Source organism: Gossypium raimondii, chromosome 3 (assembly GCF_025698545.1).
Source record: "Gossypium raimondii isolate GPD5lz chromosome 3, ASM2569854v1, whole genome shotgun sequence".
Classification (NCBI taxonomy): Eukaryota; Viridiplantae; Streptophyta; class Magnoliopsida; order Malvales; family Malvaceae; genus Gossypium; species Gossypium raimondii.
In genome coordinates this window covers 51,665,714-51,685,659 of record NC_068567.1, presented here as the reverse complement: position 1 = coordinate 51,685,659, position 19,946 = coordinate 51,665,714, and the positions used below count along the sequence as shown (strand labels likewise).

Here is a 19,946-nt window from a genome sequence, read left to right as displayed (position 1 = left end):
TCAGTAGTTGCTCCGGCAACGAATATGGCACTCTATTGCTCAGACCTAATGATTGGGTCGGGTAAGGGTTGTGTGTTACAGTGTGGGACCTAAAAATGATTGCGTAACATATTATGTACATAAATGTTATTTATTTACGTATTTGAATGATTAAATGTTGCATAATGGTTTGAATTTACTCAGCCGATAGTTGTAGCATCTCTAGCTCAAACCCGACGACCGAGTTGAGTATGAGGTGTAACACTAGCGTTAAATCCAATTATTTTTTATTTCTTCATAATTTTTATAATTTCCTTATTCTTTTTCTTTCTTTCTTTTTCATTTTTCCTTTCCATTCTCGCTCATCTCCTTTTTTTTCCTCATTTTCTGCCTTAAACCCATCTCATCCTACATCTAAGTCGTGAGCAATGGCAATTATCACAGATGGAATTCTAGAACGCCGAGTGGAATTAGCATGTAACAACTCATTTTTCGATGGTGTCAAAAACAGTGATTACGAGATCACAAATTTGACGAGCGAGTCCATAAATATTATTATTTAATATTTATGATTCAATTACAGCGTGTTAGTGAATCTTGATATGGTAAATTTTACTAATAGAATGATTAATTGTAGTACAAGTGGTTTTTATTGAAAGTTAGTGGTTTTGGAAAATGAAGTATAGAGACCTCATTTCAGTAAACCAAGCACGTAAAAATTCTATTGAATTTTTACGAAGCTATTATATAGGTTAATTGAAGTTTGGTTTAAAAATTTTAGTGAATTGATAGTTAATTGGGGAAAAGGACTAAATCCTAAAAACGTAAAACTTGATTGCTATTGAATTTTAGTTGATAAAAGGGTTAATTAAGATTTATTAAGGATGTAAATGGTAATTTAGCCATATTCTTATATATTGGACGGTTGGATAAGTTATTTTAGTTAAACATATGTTAAAATTAATTAAAATTTATATTATAATATGTTAAAATATTAAACCACTGTTTTCATCTTCATCATTGCTTGTTTCCACCATTTGAAGTAAGAAAGAATATTAAGAAGCCATAGTTGAACCTTACCAAGCTTCTCCTTCTTGCATGTAAGCTAGGTTAAGCACCTAGCTAACCTAGGGACTATGTCATAAAAATCTTAAGGGTTTTAAAAGTTACCATTAGTGAATTATTGAATTTTTTGAAGTTTAATGGTAGATTTGTAAGCTTGGTTGTTAAACAGGACTAATTTGTAAAGTGATTTTTGTTAGTTTTGAGTTTAGGGACCAAAATGAGAATATGTCAATTTTAACATGAAATTTTTGTAATTTTAAATGCTTGAGAACTGTTTAAGGATGTTTACATATGTGAATTTAAATTTGGGGGTTTAATTGTGAAAGTTATAAGGGTTTCGATTTCGGGACTAAATTGAATAAAATGTAAAATTTAAGGGAATTGTGTAAAATGAAATTAAAAGGTCATATGCATGTATTGGAGTGTTATAATGCATTTGGAATTGATAATCTAAATTTTAACTAATATATAGATCAAGTTGTTGATAATCGGGGAAAAGGAAAAACTGCAAAATAATCCCTACGTTTTAGTTCGTTAGCTGATTATTTTAGGTAAGTTCATACAGCTTATAACCATTATAAATTTTGATTAATTTCTTTATAGTACTTGTATATATTTAATGAATCATGAATGAAATGGCATTGATATAAAAGTTGAGTTTGGACTCAATTGAAAGGTAATTAGATGTGTATGTGAGAATTAAACCATGAGTAGAGTATTGCACAACATTGAGGTGAATCTGATACATGTTTTAGTTATTGAAAGTGTCGTGATAAGATGAATGTCTTGGATCTTGAATAAGTGCTCCTGATAGTACTTTCGTCCTCCTGTTAGCACTACGGTGCTCTTAATAGCACATTTGTGCTCCTTTTAGCACCACTTTGCTCCTGATAGCATATTCATGCTCCTGTTTGCATTATGATACCTTGACGTCACATATGTACCCTGTTATGCACTCTAGTGCCCTGATAAGCACTTCGGTGCTACTGTATGCATTTTCATGCCCTGTTTAACACCTCAGTGTTTCTCGATATTGTAATCTGTGTAACCAAACTCTTTTACTATTGTTCATTGGGTTGTCTTGATTAAATAAAATAAGTGAATGACTTAATGACTTGAATATGTATTGAATATTTGAATTGAGTTGATTGGAGTGTCTTATTGATTATCCTGTTACATGAGTATATGACAACTCACTTGTTTCTTGTTAAATGAAATATCAGGATTGAAAATGCCATGAATACATATTTATATAATTGTATTTCTGATTGATAAGGTAAGTTGATGTACTTGGTTTATATGAACTTACTAAGCTTTTGTAATGCTTACTTGTCTTGTTTCATGTTTCTTGTAGTTGATATTTTGTGAAACACGACCATCCGACCTCTTCAAAGCTCACACTATCCAGCATCAGACTCGATAGTTCTTTTGAAAGATCTTTTATGGTTATGTGGCATGTAAATAGGTTAAGTGTGCATGTGTTGTCTTGGAAAGAAATTATGTGAACTCTTGTTTTATTTCTATGGTTTGTAAATGTGTGTGTGTGTGTGTGTGTGTGTGTGTGTGTGTGTGTGATTTGAGATGTGTATAAAGGTGTTGGATAAAAAACTCTTATTGACCATGAGAAAAATATAATGTCAGTAATGACAATATATCGCAAAGAAAAATAGAAATAGAAAATAAAGAACACACAGATTTTACGTGGAAACCCTTTCGGGAAAAAACCACGGGCAGAGGAGAAGAAAATTCACTATGTCGAATTCGAATTAATTACAAGAGGAGTAGACTATGCCTATTTATAGGCTTGTAAACCTTATTCTAATAGGAGTGAAACTCCTTATTCTAATCAATATCATATACATGGACTTTAATAAGATTTAAAAAACCTTATTCTAAAATAAAATAAAAGAAGTCTAATTCTATAGGGATTTTATTTTTATTTTATTTTACCACTGTATTTTATTTAAATAAGGATTCGAGTCACTTAATTCTAACAATCTCCACCTTGACACGAATTCTTAATAAACAATTTCTTCATCGCGAACTTTCAATGAACAAGTTCTCCACCTCTTCCATAAAACCCCTTAAGGGTTTATCTTCAACAATTAACACCAACCAAGTCTAAGCAATACTCAAACTTGGTTATAGGAAGTGACTTAGTCATCATATCTGCAAGATTTTCATGAGTACTAATTTTGCTCACAACAATATCACCACGAGCAATAATATCACGAACAAAATGATACCGAACATCAATGTGTTTTGTTCTCTCATGAAACATTTGATCTTTTGTAAGGAAGATGGCACTGATTGTCACAAAATCTGTATTGATTTGAAGGTCTTCATTGAGTTCACTAAAGAGTCCTTCAACCATATAGCTTCTTTACAAGCCTCAAGAATCGCCATGTATTCAAACTTTTGGTAGACAAAGCGATCGTAGTTTGCAAAGTGGCTTTCAATCGATTGCACAATCTCCGATTGTAAAGACATAACCGGTGAGAGATCTTCTTCTATCGAGGTCCCCAGCAAAATCAGCATCAACATACCCAATGACTCCATCTCTAGTTCTTCCAAACTGTAAACAAACATCGGTAGTACCTCGTAAGTATCTTAAAACCCACTGAACTGCTTTCCAATGTTCTTTACCAGGATTCACCATGTATCTGCTAACTGCACTAACTACATATGATAAATCTGGACGTGAACAAACCATGGCATACATGAGAGATCCCACTGCACTAGAGTATGGAATATGTGACATGTACTCAATCTCATCATCTGATTTTGGAGACAAAGTAGATGAAAGTCTGAAATGGGCTGCTAAAGGAGTACTAACAGGCTTAGCATTCTGCATATTGAATCTGGAAAGAACTTTCTCAATGTACCATTTCTGACTTAGATACAATTTATTTACTTTTCTATCCCTGAGAATCTTCATACCAAGTATCTTCTTTGCTGGTCCCAAGTCTTTAATCTCAAATTCTTCACTTAGTTGGGCTTTGACCTTTCTTATCTCTCTTTTATCTTTCGCTGCTATCAACATGTCATCAACATAAAGGAGTACATACACAAAAGAACCATCACTGTTTTTCTTAAAGTAAACACAACTTTCAAAGCCACTTCTTTTAAAATCATGAGAAGTCATAAAAGAATCAAACCTCTTATACCACTGTCTTGGTGACTGTTTCAAACCGTAAAGGGACTTTTTCAGCAAGCAAACATAGTCCTCTTTTTCTGAAACTGTAAAACCCTCTGGTTGTTGCATGTAAATATCCTCCTCAAGTTTTCCATGCAAAAATGCAGTTTTTACATCTAACTGCTCAAGCTCCAAATCATGCATGGCCACAATACCAAGCAAAGCTTGAATTGAACTATGCTTCACAACTGGAGAGAACACATCTGTAAAGTCCACTCCTGAAATTTGACTGTAACCCTTTGCAACAAGCCTTGCTTTATATCTGGGTTCTTCAACTCTTGGAGTCCCCTCTTTCTTTTTAAACACCCATTTACAACGAACAACCTTTTTACCTTTAGGAAGTTTCACAAGATCCCATGTTTGATTTTTGTGTAGTGATTCCATCTCCTCTTGCATAGCAAACATCCACTTTTCTGAGTCTTCACAACTAACCGCCTCAGAATAATTAGATGGCTCTTGATTTGCATTTATATCTCCAGCCACATTTAAAGCATAAGCAACTAGATCAGCCTCGGCATACTTCTTTGGAGGTTTAATTTCTCTTCTAGTTCTGTTTTTGGCGATAGAGTATTGTGGTGAAGAAGCAACTCTATTTTGAATTTTTGTACTGGCTTTAGTAGTTGACTCTGTTGTAGATTCTAGATCAATCTGATGCTCCACCTGCTTTTGATTTTCTTTATTGGAAGAGTCTTTAAGAGATAAGTTAGGTAGCATAGCAGTTTCATCAAAAACAACATCTCTGCTAATCACAACTTTTCTATTTTCAGGACACCATAACTTATGCCCTTTTACACCAGCTTTATAACCAAGAAAAACACATTTAATAGATCTTGGTTCCAATTTTCCATTATCCACATGAGCATACGTAGGACAACCAAAGATCTTTAAATCAGAATAGTCAGCAGGATTACCAGACCATACCTCTTGTGGAGTCTTTTTCTCAATGGCAACAGATGGAGACCGGTTGATCAAAAAACATGCAGTAGAGGCTGCTTCTGCCCAAAATGACTTTGATAAGTTGACATTTGACAACATACATCGAACCTTCTCCATGATCGTTCTGTTCATTCGTTCTACAACGCCGTTTTGCTGTAGAGTATGACGAACTGTCAAGTGTCTCATGATCCCTTCTGACTAGCACAATTTATTAAATTCATCAAAACAGAACTCTAAGCCATTGTCTGTGGGAAGATATTTTATTTACTTTCCCGTCTATTTTTCAATCATGGTTTTCCAAGACTTAAATGCGGAAAACACATCGCTTTTCTGCTCCAGGAAGAACACTCACACTTTTCTGGAAAAATCATCAATAAAAGTTAGCATATAATTAGCTCCACCTCTCGAAGGCACTCTGGATGGCCCCCATAGATCAAAATGTATATACTCTAACGTTCCCTTCGTGTTATGGATTCCTCTGGTGAATAGAACTCTCTTTTGCTTCCCAAAAATACAGTGCTCACAGAACATCAGTTTGCAAATTCCTTGCCCATCAAGAAGTCCTCTTTTTCTTAATTCTGCCATGCCATTCTCACTCATATGCCCTAGGCGCATATGCCAAAGTTTAGTAATATCATCATCGACAAGGAAGAGGATGACACACTACATCACCAAGAATAAGAGAACCTCCAAAACATATAACTTGGCGGTCTTTCTCGCCTTTCATCACAATGAGGGAACCTTTGGAAATTTTCAAAACCCCACTTTCAGCTGTGTATTTGTACCCTTTTGAATCAAGAGTACTCAATGAAATTAAATTTCTCTTTAATTCTGGAACATGTCGTACGTCACTCAGTGTTCTGACAACTCCATCAAACATTTTAACTCTAATTGTTCCAAAACCTGCAATTCTACATGAAGCATTATTTCCCATCAACACAATACCTTCAGACACTATTTCGTAAGTTGTAAACCAATCCCGATTGGGACTTATGTGGAAGGTGCAACCCGAATCAAGGATCCACTCCTCGCTCGCTTTGGAATTATTGACAGAAGCGACTAGAAGTTCACCATCGCTGTAATCTTCTACAACATCAGCTTTACCAAAATTTTCTAGTTGTTTTCCATTTTGATTCGCAGCCTCCCTTTTGATCTTATTCTGTATCTTATAGCACTCAGATTTAATGTGCCCTTTCTTCTTGCAAAAGTTACAAGTTTTACCTCTGCTTGAAGCCTTCGATCTACCTTTAGATTTACTGCGAGGATTCCGTTCCTGTGTCCTTCCACGATCATCATCAGCATTCCGATCTTATCTCCCACGAACAATAAGACCCTCTCCCTGAAAGTCGGTTTTAACCACAAGATGCTTCATCTTATCATACGAGGTTAAAGAATCATAAACCTCATCAACTGTGAGAGACTCGCGGCTATATAAAATCGTATCTCTAAAGGTTGAATAAGACGGGGGCAACGAACAAAGTAGAATCAACCCTAGATCTTCCTTATCATACTGAACCTCCATGGCCTCCAAGTTTGAGAGAATTTCTTTGAACACTGTTAAGTGTTCGTGCACAGATGCACCTTTCTCCAAACGATGAGCATAAAGACGCTGCTTCATATATAGTTTGCTAGTTAGAGTTTTCGACATACATATCTGTTCCAACCTCTTCCATAATCCAGCGGCAGTCTTTTCCTTCATCACATCCTGCAAAATTTCGTTAGACAAATGCAGATGTAACTGTGTTAACGCTTTTTGATCCTTGCGCTTCTTATCTTCTTCCGTCAAAGTTGAAGGCATCTTATCTACCCCTAGTAGGGCTTCCTCTAAGTCCATCTGTGCAAGAACTGCTTGCATCTTTATCTGCCACAATGCAAATCTGGTGTTGCGATCCAACAGCAGAATTTCGTACTTCAAAGACGTTATTACCGTGATTAAGATGAACAACCCGGAAGCTCTGATACCAATTTGAGAAAAATATAATGTTGGTAATGACAATATATCGCAAAGAAAAATAGAAATAGAAAATAAAGAATACACAGATTTTACGTGGAAACCCTTTCGGGAAAAAACCACGGGCGGAGGAGAAGAAAATTCACTATGTCGAATTCGAATTAATTACAATAGGAGTAGACTATGCCTATTTATAGGCTTGTAAACCTTATTCTAATAGGAGTGAAACTCCTTATTCTAATCAATATCATATACATGGAGTTTAATAAGATTTAAAAAACCTTATTCTAAAATAAAATAAAAGAAGATAATTCTATAGAGATTTTAGTTTTATTTTATTTTACCACTGTATTTTATTTAAATAAGGATTCGAGTCACTTAATGCTAACAGACCACTTGTGTTAGGTGTGTTTTTGAAATTCAGTAAGTTTCATCAAGGTTGAGATGAATGTTTTGAAATGTATGCATATTGGTTAGAATACTAGGAATGTATATGTATATATGGTATGTTTTGAATTGAGTTGGAAAGTATAAAATGAAGTTAGTGAATTGTTGAATAGATACAGATTGTCTAAGTTGTTAAACTTAGAAATGGGTAAAATTTTACATGATTTGGATAATTGGTTAAATGAATGGTTTGTGGATGTATGAATAATAATTGATTCTTTTGTAAGCTATTTGCCCATTTAGGTATTATTTGAAGCATAGGCTTGTTTGGTTCTTGACAAATTGTAAAATGGCATATAATTGTCCCACACGGCTTAGCACTCAAGCGTGTGTCATACATGGGCTAGCCACACGCCTATTTGGATACTACAGATTTAGTAATGTTTGGATCACACAATCACAATTAGTTACACGGCTTGGATACACGGCCGTGTGACATATGCACACATGGGCATACCCTTTTACACGGACGTGTGACCCCGTTTCATGTTTGCCCTATTTTGTTGCAAAAGTTTTAATTTGGTCCTCATTTAATCCTGAACTTTTTTTAGAGATTTCGTAAGCTTGATTGAGAATCATATTAGGTTCTTAATCATGTTTTGCATAGATTATGAAATGATAAATTGATTTTTAAATGGAAATTGCATGTGTTGTTCTCTGTTTTTCTGTGGTAGCATCTTGTAGCTCGAGTCTAGTGACCGGATTGGGTATGGGATGTTACAAAACAACCACTAATGTCAAAAGTGGCAGTGGAAGAAATGCCAACAGTAGAAATAAATGAAATCCACACCGACAATAAACTCTGTTACGCGATCTGGAAGGATCAATTCAAGTTGGGGGCCAAAGTTCATAACAGTCCTTGCAATGATTTGTACCATTCCAACTGCATACTTCAATGGCTTCAATTATGCAATTCGTACCCTATTTGCACCACGAATTACCCATCACCATTGATGGCGATAAAGGAGCCAAAACTAGACATGTATTCAAATTTGGATGAGATTTCAGTTTTGCTGACTATTTGGAGGTTACCCAACGTAGGGATAGTAATTGGCAGGTGTCCAAGAGGAATTAGAGGAGGTGGAGAGAATAGATATTTTTCAATGGTTAACACAAAGATGGAATGAGCAACCATCGACGTCAAAAGTGGCAGTGGAAGCAATGCCAACGGTGGAAATACATGAAACCCATACATACAACAAATTGTGCCAGCGATTTTCAAGGATCAATTCAACTTGAGGGGCCAAAGTTCATAACATTCTTTTCAATACCATTCCAACTGCATACTCTCATGGCTTCAATTATGAATTTTGTGCATTGTTTTCCACCACTAATTGCCCGCTGCCATTGATGGTGATGAAAGAGCCTAAATCGGATGTGTGAATTCAAATTTGGATGAGATTTTGATTCTACTAATTTTTTGGAGGTTACATGATGGAGGGTTCGTAATTAACAGGTTTCCAAGAGGAATTAAAGGAGGCGGAGAGAATAGAGATTTTCCAATGGTTTACACGAAAGTGGGCAATGGTTTTAGTAGTAGAAGGTTGCCATAGAAGGTTTCATGAGTGAGCCAAGGTAATAGATTGAGGCAAAGAGAAGGGGTTTTGAGAACTTTTTTGGGAACATTTTTTGGGTGTTTCAATGGTTCAAGTTCTTCTAACTCTAGGTTGCTTTCAAGGTAATTTTCAACCCTAGAATAGAATAATATTGAGGGAAAATAAAAATGAGGTTCTCTCACTTCACCATATTTTTTCAAGAATAGAAAATTTTCAAGAATTGAGGCATTCCAATACAACAAATATGTTTCCTAATACAAAAGAAAAGGAGAGAGAATAGAAAGAAAAATGAACGAAAAAATAAAACAAGGAAGAAAAAAGAGAAAAGAAAAAGAAATAAAAAGGAAAATTAGAGCATTATGTTAAATCTAATGAGGGAGTGATCAATTTGGTCGATTTAATTAATGACAATGACTAAATTAACAAAAAAATGGTGTGATCAAAATAGGAACACCGTAATAACGAAAACTACCCAATAACTTATAATATTATTTGAATTATTATTTGATACATTACATTAAAGTTTTTAATTCCACAATCGAGTTAAGAAAATGTTACGTTCCTTTAGAAGTTTTTTCCACATATAATAGAAGGTGCCTTGATAATTGATGTGTAAGTTTTCTTTCATGTGTAGGTAGAAAGTAAAAAAAAAAAAGAAAAAAAGGTTTCATTTAGTTTCAAAAATAGAGTTCATTTTCATTTTGGAAAACATTAAAGAAATGTGTTTAGTTGAAATTAAAAAAATGGTTTCTAGAAAATGAAAATGTAACTATGTGAAAATTAAAAAACAATAAAAGTTTGATTTCATTATTTCAAGAAAATTATTTTCAAAACTGGGAAAGTTGAAAATAAGGATTTTTTAAACTTTAAATGAATTGATAGGGTACCTTGACATGTTAATGTGGGAATATGACTTAAAATGTCTAAGTTTGAGTATGTGATTGTGCTTTGTGATCCATGAATGCAAAAATGCTATAAAGATGATTTGGCATAGTTTGATAAGATGATATGCATAGGTAAAATTGGTTAATTGATGTTTGTTTGAAATTGTTAAGTGTATATGATTGCATATATGTGTTTGATAGGGTAAAACCGAAGAAGTATTTGTGCTTATAATGGACTTTTGGCAAAGTCGTGACACCATCCTTTGGATGTCGCAACATCGGCCTCAATGTTGCGACATTGAAATCCTTCATGTCGCGACACCAGATGATAGAAAGGATGGACCATAGTATATTGTCTTTAAGGTTGCGACACCACTCCGTGGATGTCGTGACGCTAACCTTTGAAGTCGCGACATTGAACCCCAAAGTTGCAACGTCCAATCGATACAATTTTGGAAAACTTTGCAATTTAGTCCTCGAGTAGTGAAGCTTGTCTATTGTCTTGGAGGTCACATCATTGAAACCTGATGTCGTGACATCAATTTAAAATCTTTTGAAAATGTTGCATTTTAGTCCTTCAACGGTTCCGGGTTAATAAAAGAGCTTTCGTAAGCTTGTATAAACGCTGGTTTGGAATATGTTATGATATAGTGGTTTGAAAATTGTGTTATTGGATTTAATTTTTGAATTGATGAAAAAATATGTTTTGTTAAAATGGAATTACTCCAACAAAGAATATAATATCTTTAGTTCAAACCTAGCGATCAGGACGAATAAGAGGTATTATCGCTCATTATGTTTCTTTCTAAATGGAATTTTATTAATCTTTAAAAAATCACTGGAGTCGCCATTTCGACGACCACGAATCTTTTGAAGGGAATGTTTTAAAACCTTGCGTCTTTAATAAAGACATAAAATAAATATTAGTTGTCTAAGTATTTAAAGTTGTTTCGTAGCTTAAGACTACATGATTAAATTTTGTGGCATGTAATGTGTTGTATTCTCTTATTTTACTTATATGATGTTTCTTTCTAAATAAAATATTATCATCTTAAAAAATCAACGAAAAATATCATTACTTTTTTTATTCTAATTCACGAATATTTGGTATACATATTTAATGCACATTAATAACAACAATTATTGAAAAATATTAAAATAGATTAATGTTATCTTTTAATTGAGTATTTTGTAATTTTGAGAGACTTTAATCAATATTTTCTTACTTATACTAAACATTGTAAAATATTTTTTCCGACAATCAATTCACCATCCATCAATTTTAAAAATCAAATTCTATAAACCTTTTAATAACTTTTAATTACTTTTCATATATTTAAATCATCATGATCATACCTATATCTAAATATATCTTAAAATTTGAGTATTTTATGATTTTTTTAAAAATAGAATAATATAAGAGTATTAATCAAAAATATGTCAGTTGAGTCTCAACTTAAGTAATATTGTGTTATTATAACAATTAAAAGGACAAAATTTTAAATGTATTTAAATCGATTTTTTCTTTAATTTAAGAATTGGAAAGGGTTGTAGAGACCTTGTAGGTAAGATTTTACAATGGAGTACTAAAGACATACTAGTAGAAAGTTTTTTTTTTTTCATTAGAGACACAAATCATAAAACCTAATTACCCAATTGTCTCCCAAACTGCCCATATGCTTAACTGAAACCAAATGTCTATCCCAACAATTTTTCTTTTCTTTTTTAAAGAAAATCTTATATGGAACATAAAATGAACAAGAAGTTACAATTATGTTTTTCATTTGCAGTTGAATATAAAATTGCTGAGAAATGAGTAAAATGGAAGTTTGTTTAGTTTTCATCTTCCATTGAAAACTCCACTGAAAACTTGGCTACTCCCTCCCAGTGAGGCCTCCCACTCCACCGACGACATCACGATTTTAGAAAGCGTTAATACAACATCTCTCATTTCTGGTCTGTTTACTGCCTCATCACTCAAGCACCACTCTGCTAGTTCTGCCATCTGCAATGCATCATCCAATATATATATATATATATATTTATATATGAAATGCAATATTAACCAAATTTTTTGAAGAAAAAAATGCATGTTATGATTGTTGTAGGAAGTTAGGGTTATATTTGTATACCTTGTATGCATCCTCCATAGGATAGCTTCCTCTAAGACTTCCATCTATCACTTCTTCTAAAGCTGATTCTGGGTTTTCTTCTTCGAAAACGTTGTTCACCTTACCACAATGAAATGAAGCAAACACGTTCAGCTTAACAGATGCCAATCTTCATTCATCTGTTTTATCGAATTATCAATTTACTTACGACTGTTATCAGTGATCTCATTTTGTTCGGCTCCTTGTTATCACGGACCAGTGCTCGTTGGCCTGTTATCAGCTCCGCCAGCACCACCCCGAATGCAAACACATCGGTTTTCGGTGTCACTTGCAACTCCATCACCGATCTTTCCAATATAACCATATAAATCATCCCAAAAAAAAAAATGTCAATCTGGGGAAAGATTTTTGTAAGAAACAAAACAATATTTCATTAGTGATTTTGTAGCAAGTTAAAAACTTACTCAGGGGGCAAGTAACCTGGAGTTCCAACCAATCGTGTAGCTAGTAGATCTTCTTCATTTGTTCTCTCGACAAGCTTTGCTAATCCGAAATCGGCAACCTAATGGAATTGTATTCCATTCATAGTCTTAAGAAGACTAGCCTATATATATGTCTATTAGTTTATATAATGTAGCGGAGTTCATTTTAGTACCTTTGCTCGTAGACCCTTGTCAAGCAGTATGTTACTTGTCTTGATATCCCTATGCACATACCGTGCTTTTGTGTGGTCGTGAATGTATTCGATGCCTTTGGCAGCATCAAGTGCGATTTGCGCTCTCGCAGTCCAAGAGAGCGGCTGGTGACCTTTCAATAACGGCTCATGGAGATGGTCATTGAGTGATCCATTCTGGACAAACTCATAAACCAAGTAGAGATGGTCATCTCCACTAGCAAATCCCAAGAGCTCAACCTGCAAGTAACCAAAAATGTATTTTCCCTTCTATTAGCAAACATGATGCTTCCTGTTTTGACACCAAACAAAGAGTTAATGTTTGGTAAAACTTACAACATTTATGTGATGGACCTTGCATAAGACCTTGAGTTCAGCAAAGAACTCTTTGGATTTGCTGGATTTCATCTTCTTTACCGCAACCTCCTGAAAGTGCAAAAAGATTTAAGTCGTTTCCATGAAGCATTTTTTTTGGTTAAAAGTACTATCAAGACAAGTAGAAAAATTAGCAAAGAAAACTGGTACCTTTGCTCCTAGTATTCCATGATACACATAACCATATCCACCAGTTCCGATTTTCTTAGTTTCATCAAAATTATCTGTAGCTTCCTCAATCTCCTCCAGGCTATATATCATTGGTCTATCTGATTCAAAAGCTGTTACATCTGAATATGCAAATGCAGTATAGATGAGTTAATTACTTTCCTTCTATCCGGAAGGGGATTACTCTAGTTGTCTTTTAGTCATGCTGACCTTCTATGTTGTCCTTGTAGAGAAACGAGTTTTGCAATGAAAATGCTCTGGCACTTATGCTTTTGGATACTGGTTTAGGATCTTCCTCACTCATTTGTTGTGCTTTTCTCCTTACAAGAATGATCAGCAATGCAATCATTGAAAATAATGTCACTGCCGATAATATGACAATAATAATTGTCCATTTAATTCCCCCCTCTGATAATCGACGGCAAAAACAAGCAAAAAATTAAAAGTAAACTTTAGTACAAAACAATTAACATTTGGATTTGCTAAAAGAAAAAGCAGTCTGAAATGAAAAAGAAGAATGATCTTGAATTGAAACACCACTCACTTCTCTTTGGCACTGCTGGAATTCTATCTTTAGCCATAGGCACATATAGAACCCAACCACTATTTATAAAGTCGGGGTTACTCGTCAGATTTCTGTTCAAGCTTTGTATATCATTTATGCTGGTTGATAGCTGGGTAGCCATACTTGACAAAGAATCGCCCTGCTGAACTGTATAAGTAACTACGGTTGTGGACTGACTTTCTAAGCATCCGCATATCAGATGCATTGTTACCTTGCTTCCAGTAGGAAAATTATTTTCTTCTCCTCCTACTTCAAGAGCTTGTCCATTGTAAAAACGAGCTGAAACATTCCTAAACGTGTCCCCTTCTTTCACAGTATAGTATACATCATAGAAGTACGCTTGGGTGCCGTTATCGGTGTCTCCGCAAGAACAGGGGACTGGTATAAGGTAATCCTTGTTATTACCATGGGAAATGGGGCGGAAAGTGGAAGGATCAACAGAGTAGTAGGAAGCGATTTCGACTTCATCTAGACCAGTATTGGTGTGGTATAAGAAGGCATCACATTTCTGGATTTCCTGTGAGCAAGGAAAAGGGTACATATCATCGGCTTTACAAATTCTAACAAGTAGAGTTACCAATAAAGGGAGGCTAAGGCAAGCAAGGAGATGATGCGAAAGTGAAACCATGGTTATGAGCATGGGAGATTCCTTTTTTTGTTTTTGCAATGAAGAGAGAAGAGTAGATGAAACCATGAAAATGGAAGAGCTAGAATTACGGTCTTTGTTTTTGTTTCTGTCTGCACATGTTTGCTGGCTCATTGGGTATTGTTCGAAAGTTTCCAAGTGGAATGCCCTCTAATTTTCTTATTAAAAAACATGAAGCTTAAGGTTCTTTTGAAACGACAAATTTGCTATTTGTGAACCCACAGTATTGTCATGGATTTATCATTTAGCGGGTTCTCGTCGATGCTTACAATATACACTTCTGGGCAACGGTTCATCTAAGCAAGTTAGACTTGGTAATTTATGTATCGTTTATATGTTTTTTAAGGGTAAACTACACTATTAGCCACCCAACAATGGATAAATTTGCTTTTGATAACTTAACTAAAAAAGTTGCAATTTAATCATTAATATTTTTGAAATTATTTTTTTCACTAACGGTTAATGACTAATGGTGGCACTTTTTTCGTTGGCATAATAATAATTTTAATCTTTAGTTTTATATTTTTTTGTCAATTTGACCTTGACTAAATTTGTTATTATACTAATTAAAAGTGCCTCCGTTAGTCACTCAACACTCGAGTGACTAAAAAACAATTTTGAATACATTAGTAATCAAATAGTAACTTTTGAGTTAAATGATCAAAACGAAAATTTACCCATATTTGAATGACTAATAATGTAGTTTACAATTATTTTATACTATATTTCTATTTTTTTATACTTGTATATTGTAGTTCTATCATATTAAGTTATTTAATGGTGTGTTTTTCATAAAGTTTTTAATTGAGTTTATTTCAATTTATAAATCATTATTTTTTTACAAAATAAGATTATTATGAGAGTGTTTTATTTTTATTTTTATAAATTAATAAAATTTATTTATGATAATATTTGAATTAAGAATATCATAAATATTAAAAATTTAAAATTATCATTGCAACTAAAACATTATTTTTTCATATGAATTTTAATAAATATAAGTTTTGCATAATATTTTGGAATGTAACATAATCTAATTTTTATGGAATGTAAAACCACCGCATATAAATAAGCTGAGGTTTATATTTATATTAGCATCACTATTATTTTATTGGACGTGACTTTTTTAAACTAAGCTAAGAGAAACCGAGTTGGAGTACATTGGTTAAGTCGCCTTCCATAGACATGTCTGTTTCCTGGTTAGCAACAGAATATTTTATTCTGGTGGTTGAGTGTTCCCAGTTGTTCAATTTTATAGTTTGAAATGAGGTCAAATACTGTACTTAAGGAATTAGCAGCAATGGAACATTGATGACATTTCCAACAACAAGGGTATGAACCTTGTATCTTTTTTAAATAAAAGTACATTCATATCTGATATATACTTGTGTATGACACTGATTCTAAATCTAACTAAAATCCAAGCTAGTAAGGAGAAATTTTTCGGTCTTACATTAATTACTATGGTTTTAAAATTTTACTAGCAGTTCTATTTCCAAACTTCCATGCTCTAACAGCCTTCGGAAACCCTCTATTAGAATTTACTTGCAGTCTTATCTTGCTAGCTATAGCAAGCACAAGGAAAACAAAAGCACCATCAAATCGGAGTACTGAGCATGTAACAACTACTTGATATAATTAAGCCATTAACCATGTATGTACATGTAGACTTGCATATTTACTAGCCGGCTTAAGCATAGAGTTTGAAACTCAGAAGAGGCTTTTATTAATCACCCAAAATGATAGGAAGAAAAATGCGACAATTGGTAAAATAAGAATTACTTAATAATTTCACGTTCATGGCATATTCCGTCTTGTATGTATTTAGGTGCTATCTATTCATGGCATATTCTATTCACGCTGCCAACGAAAAATGGCATAAATTTATTTCTCAAACAGTCAGACCTTCCGATAAGTGGCAAGATTTGGACTCGGTTAAGGTGCTATCTACGTCATAAGTTATTTTACTGAAGAATTGCCGTTTCAGTGGGGCTTTTCCTTAGCAATAGCCTAAACAGAGTCCGTGTGGAATTTCAATTTGACTTCTGGGTTTGAGAGAGCGTAGAACTTGTAAATCAGCAGCCTGTTGCGCTAACTTACAAGGCTGTTCTAAAGTTAAGCTAATTTATAAACTAATTTTCCCATTTACAACAGAAAATAGAAGGGATTGAGAAATAGTAGCATCATCACTTAATAAAAGGAAAAACAGACAAGCATTCAATGTTATGAGTTCCTCTACATGTTGGAAAGCTCAAGCAGATAAGGTAACTTACAGCAGCATGTCAGCTCCAACTTCACTGATAATTTTCTCTACTTTAGTCAACATATCTGTAAAAATAATCTCTAGAAAATTAGCAAATGGAACAGTAAGGCGTATCAAACAATTTTTTCCTAGCGAAATGTTTATATGGTCTAATGGAGACAGAGCCCCCATTCAAACATAGATTGCAGGCTTGGAAAAATTCAAGTGAAATAGAAATAAAAGGTACCTTGGAAGGAAGAATCTTCCATGTATCTCTGTGAAAAAACAGAACTACCAATGAAAGAACAGTCTCGTAGAGATTTTAGAAAAAAGTTGCAGTTTCAGAAATGATACGTGCCAAGCAATGCAGTAATAAAGTACTCCTTTGCCTTCTAAATACTGAAAGTAATAACTAAAATATAGATAAATAGTTTGAAATCATTACCACAATTTGGGATTTGAGATCAACTTCCTGAGACACTGTTGGTTGATTAGCAGCTATATCATTCAAGGACATGTGTTATGAACTCAGTTACTGGATATCGCTACCTATATTTAGGTCAAGAAATCTACCTTTTTCAGCGGTAGGACAGCAATTGGTCAGTAATGATGAGAAACTGGGGGGCAAGGGTGGAAAAATGTCTTCCGCATTGTTATTAAGCATCTCATCTTGATCAAATGACTGCTGCCTAATTTCATAGCTCAAGCCGGGAGACATTTGTGGAGTGTACGAACCATCAGGATTCAAATCACTCAACACCTGATTGGCTCTGCAGACATTGAGTTAAGTCATTAGTTCATTGATATTGTCCAGTGGTTTATCTGCTGAAAGAAACAAACTGGTAAGAGTATCATTTCACTTTTCATATCTACCTAGAAGGAAGACCATTACTAGATATAAAATCTGATTGTGGTGAAGAGTCAGAACCAAAATCTGGGTTTAAAGGTTCAGTTTCAGCGTCACCCTGGAACTCCTCCTGAGAAAAGAGACAAACTGATAGTTCCAAGTTTTATATATATATATATATATATATAAGAGATTCCCAGCAGCAGACCAAAGCTATTGGATAGTTATTACAAGAAATAAACAGTTTCCATGGTCGTATCTCCACCTTCACAGCATTCATGAATGATTCTGATTCATGATGTGTAGAAAATCGCAAAGCAAACTTCTGGATGTGCAAAAATATAGGTAGAACCCCATGAGTTTGCTGCATGGAAGAAATACACTAAAGTTTGTTTAGGCAGTCTTTAAAGGAAAAGTAACAATTGATATTGCTTAGATATCATGGACATTCATGATAAAGTTGTTTTTTTCCTTAAGCTAAAATATCTTTATCATGTGTAGACTCCATTGTGGCAGATCTGATCTTCAATAAGTGGCTCTAGAATGAAAAACAATAGGAAAGTCCGTACACATTTTTGTTTTGGATAACCTTTTTCTCCTACACCATTGTGTGATGAAGTTTCCATATTCTGCAAGTTCACTTTACAAATAGGTAAAGACCTTTACTATTTTGCTCCTACGAATTCAAACACTTTCAACGGTAGCCATGAAATCTCTTAAGCAAGAGCAAAGGAAATATACTCGAGGATACTTGCCAGTTTCGGCTTCAGTTAGACCATGAAATGCAAAAATCTGCTCATCCTTGTAATAGGCTTACCTGATCAGCACAGTCTTTGTAGCTTACAAATACAGCTCTGCTGCCCCTAGCAGGAATTTCAGGGATGCATTGGATCTGAGGCCAAGAGAAGTGCAACTTGGAAATGTAGTGCTCTTCCTGCTCCAAATAACAGAATACAATTTCCTTATAACAGTAGAACACAATTTTAGACTCAAATTCAAATGAAATAAGATCATGAATTAATGAGCTAAGCAAACCGCCAATCTGTTAACAAAAAAGAAAAGAAAAAAATATGCAACTTGAGCTGGTAATTTGAGATCAAATCAAGTCAAATACAACCAGAAAGTAGACTTGGATATGCTTTCATCTGCATATTTTATGCATTCGTTATACATCGTAAATGAGAACTTTGGAAATGAAAAGAATCAACAAGTGAATATGCATGACACAATATCCTTGAAACTCCACAAAATTGATCCAAGAAAAAACGAGGATATAAATTCAAACTTGAGCTCGAAAAATATAAAGATCGAGATTCGAGAGCAATTATTATTCTGGCTATGAGAAATTAACAATCAACACGCTTCCGAACCTGGATTCGTTCTCCTTTGCTTAACACTCGATTTGTTACTGGTAAAATGAAAGTTCCCTTTCCTCATTGTTTTAGTGATCAATCAAACGGAATTAATAAACTGCTTAAGAGATTGATCAAATAAGGCAAACTGCTAGCGAGATTCTAATTTGCTAAACACTCATTTATTGCCGATAAAATGAAAAACCGTTTTGTTTATTATTTTAACGATCAAAAACGAAATTGAAAATCAGCTTAAAAGATTGATCACATAAATCAATTTATAGCTTGCGAGATTCCAAAACAATCGAAACTATGATCTAGAAGAATCAGTAACGAACAACTCACAAGGATCTTCCCGCCCAGACAAATGGAGAGGATGGTTTCGGAGCTGGAAAGATCACTGATGATCTGCAGAGAAGCGGCTGGAGAAGAAGTGGCGATCCAGTTGCCACTAGACGCGCGACCGCGTCGGCTCTTAGGTACGAGGGAGGGACAGGTGGAAGGTAAAGATGGATAGACTATGAAACGAGCGAAATGAACTTGCCATTGGCCTTTAATGGTGTACACTGGCTTCTCGTTCTCAGGGCGATCAGTTTCTACGACTGCTAAACATCCCGCCATTTTTCTCACTTCTTAAACTTCTTTGTGTGTGCGTGTGTTTTTTTTTAGTGGAATTTTGAAAATGGGAAAGACCATGTATAAATGTTTTGCTTTATATACAATAAAATCTCAAACTAACACTTCATTTTCAAAATTTGAGATTTAAAAGAAAATTAAATTCAAAAATAGATTTGATAAAAATATTAAGCTCATTTAAAATATGGGTTAATTTCCGGTCTTATCTATTTTTGTAAGTTTGTAATGATTTATATTATGTTTTTATACATTATGTAATTTATAACACATAACTATTATAATGTAAACATTAAAAAGTGTTACTGATTATTATATAT

At 34.1% G+C, this 19,946-nt stretch overlaps 2 protein-coding genes across 2 annotated transcripts; both read right to left on the bottom strand.

Annotated features, from left to right (window-relative positions):
* Positions 1 to 11,662: 11,662 nt before the first annotated feature.
* LOC105794629 (lysM domain receptor-like kinase 3) lies at positions 11,663 to 14,666 on the bottom strand. The gene is given in 9 exon segments (XM_052628929.1): positions 11,663 to 12,019; positions 12,147 to 12,245; positions 12,334 to 12,472; positions 12,590 to 12,687; positions 12,781 to 13,038; positions 13,135 to 13,224; positions 13,324 to 13,463; positions 13,552 to 13,749; positions 13,877 to 14,666. Coding segments are annotated over 9 exon segments (1,977 nt in total). The 3' UTR covers positions 11,663 to 11,854.
* A 2,155-nt stretch (positions 14,667 to 16,821) lies between these two features.
* Positions 16,822 to 19,614, bottom strand: LOC105796202 (protein POOR HOMOLOGOUS SYNAPSIS 1). Its single transcript, XM_012625788.2, has 8 exons — positions 19,339 to 19,614; positions 18,459 to 18,575; positions 17,907 to 17,966; positions 17,668 to 17,771; positions 17,368 to 17,564; positions 17,240 to 17,292; positions 17,042 to 17,069; positions 16,822 to 16,880 (listed from the first exon to the last, which is right to left on the bottom strand). The coding sequence occupies exons 1-8, from the start codon at positions 19,612 to 19,614 to the stop codon at positions 16,822 to 16,824; spliced, it is 894 nt and encodes a 297-aa protein (XP_012481242.1).
* Between the last annotated feature and the right edge of the window lie 332 nt (positions 19,615 to 19,946).

Bases quoted from the DNA above. Each gene is read 5' to 3' on its own strand.
- LOC105796202 (XM_012625788.2), bottom strand. From the start codon at position 19,614: ATGGCGGGATGTTTAGCAGTCGTAGAAACTGATCGCCCTGAGAACGAG. The intron at 17,967-18,458 runs GTAAGCCTATTA...TTGCACATCCAG, and splicing joins ACAAAGACTGTGCTGATCAG to AAGTTTGCTTTGCGATTTTC. The intron at 17,293-17,367 runs GTAGATTTCTTG...TGAATGATATAG, and splicing joins CTGTCCTACCGCTGAAAAAG to CTGCTAATCAACCAACAGTG.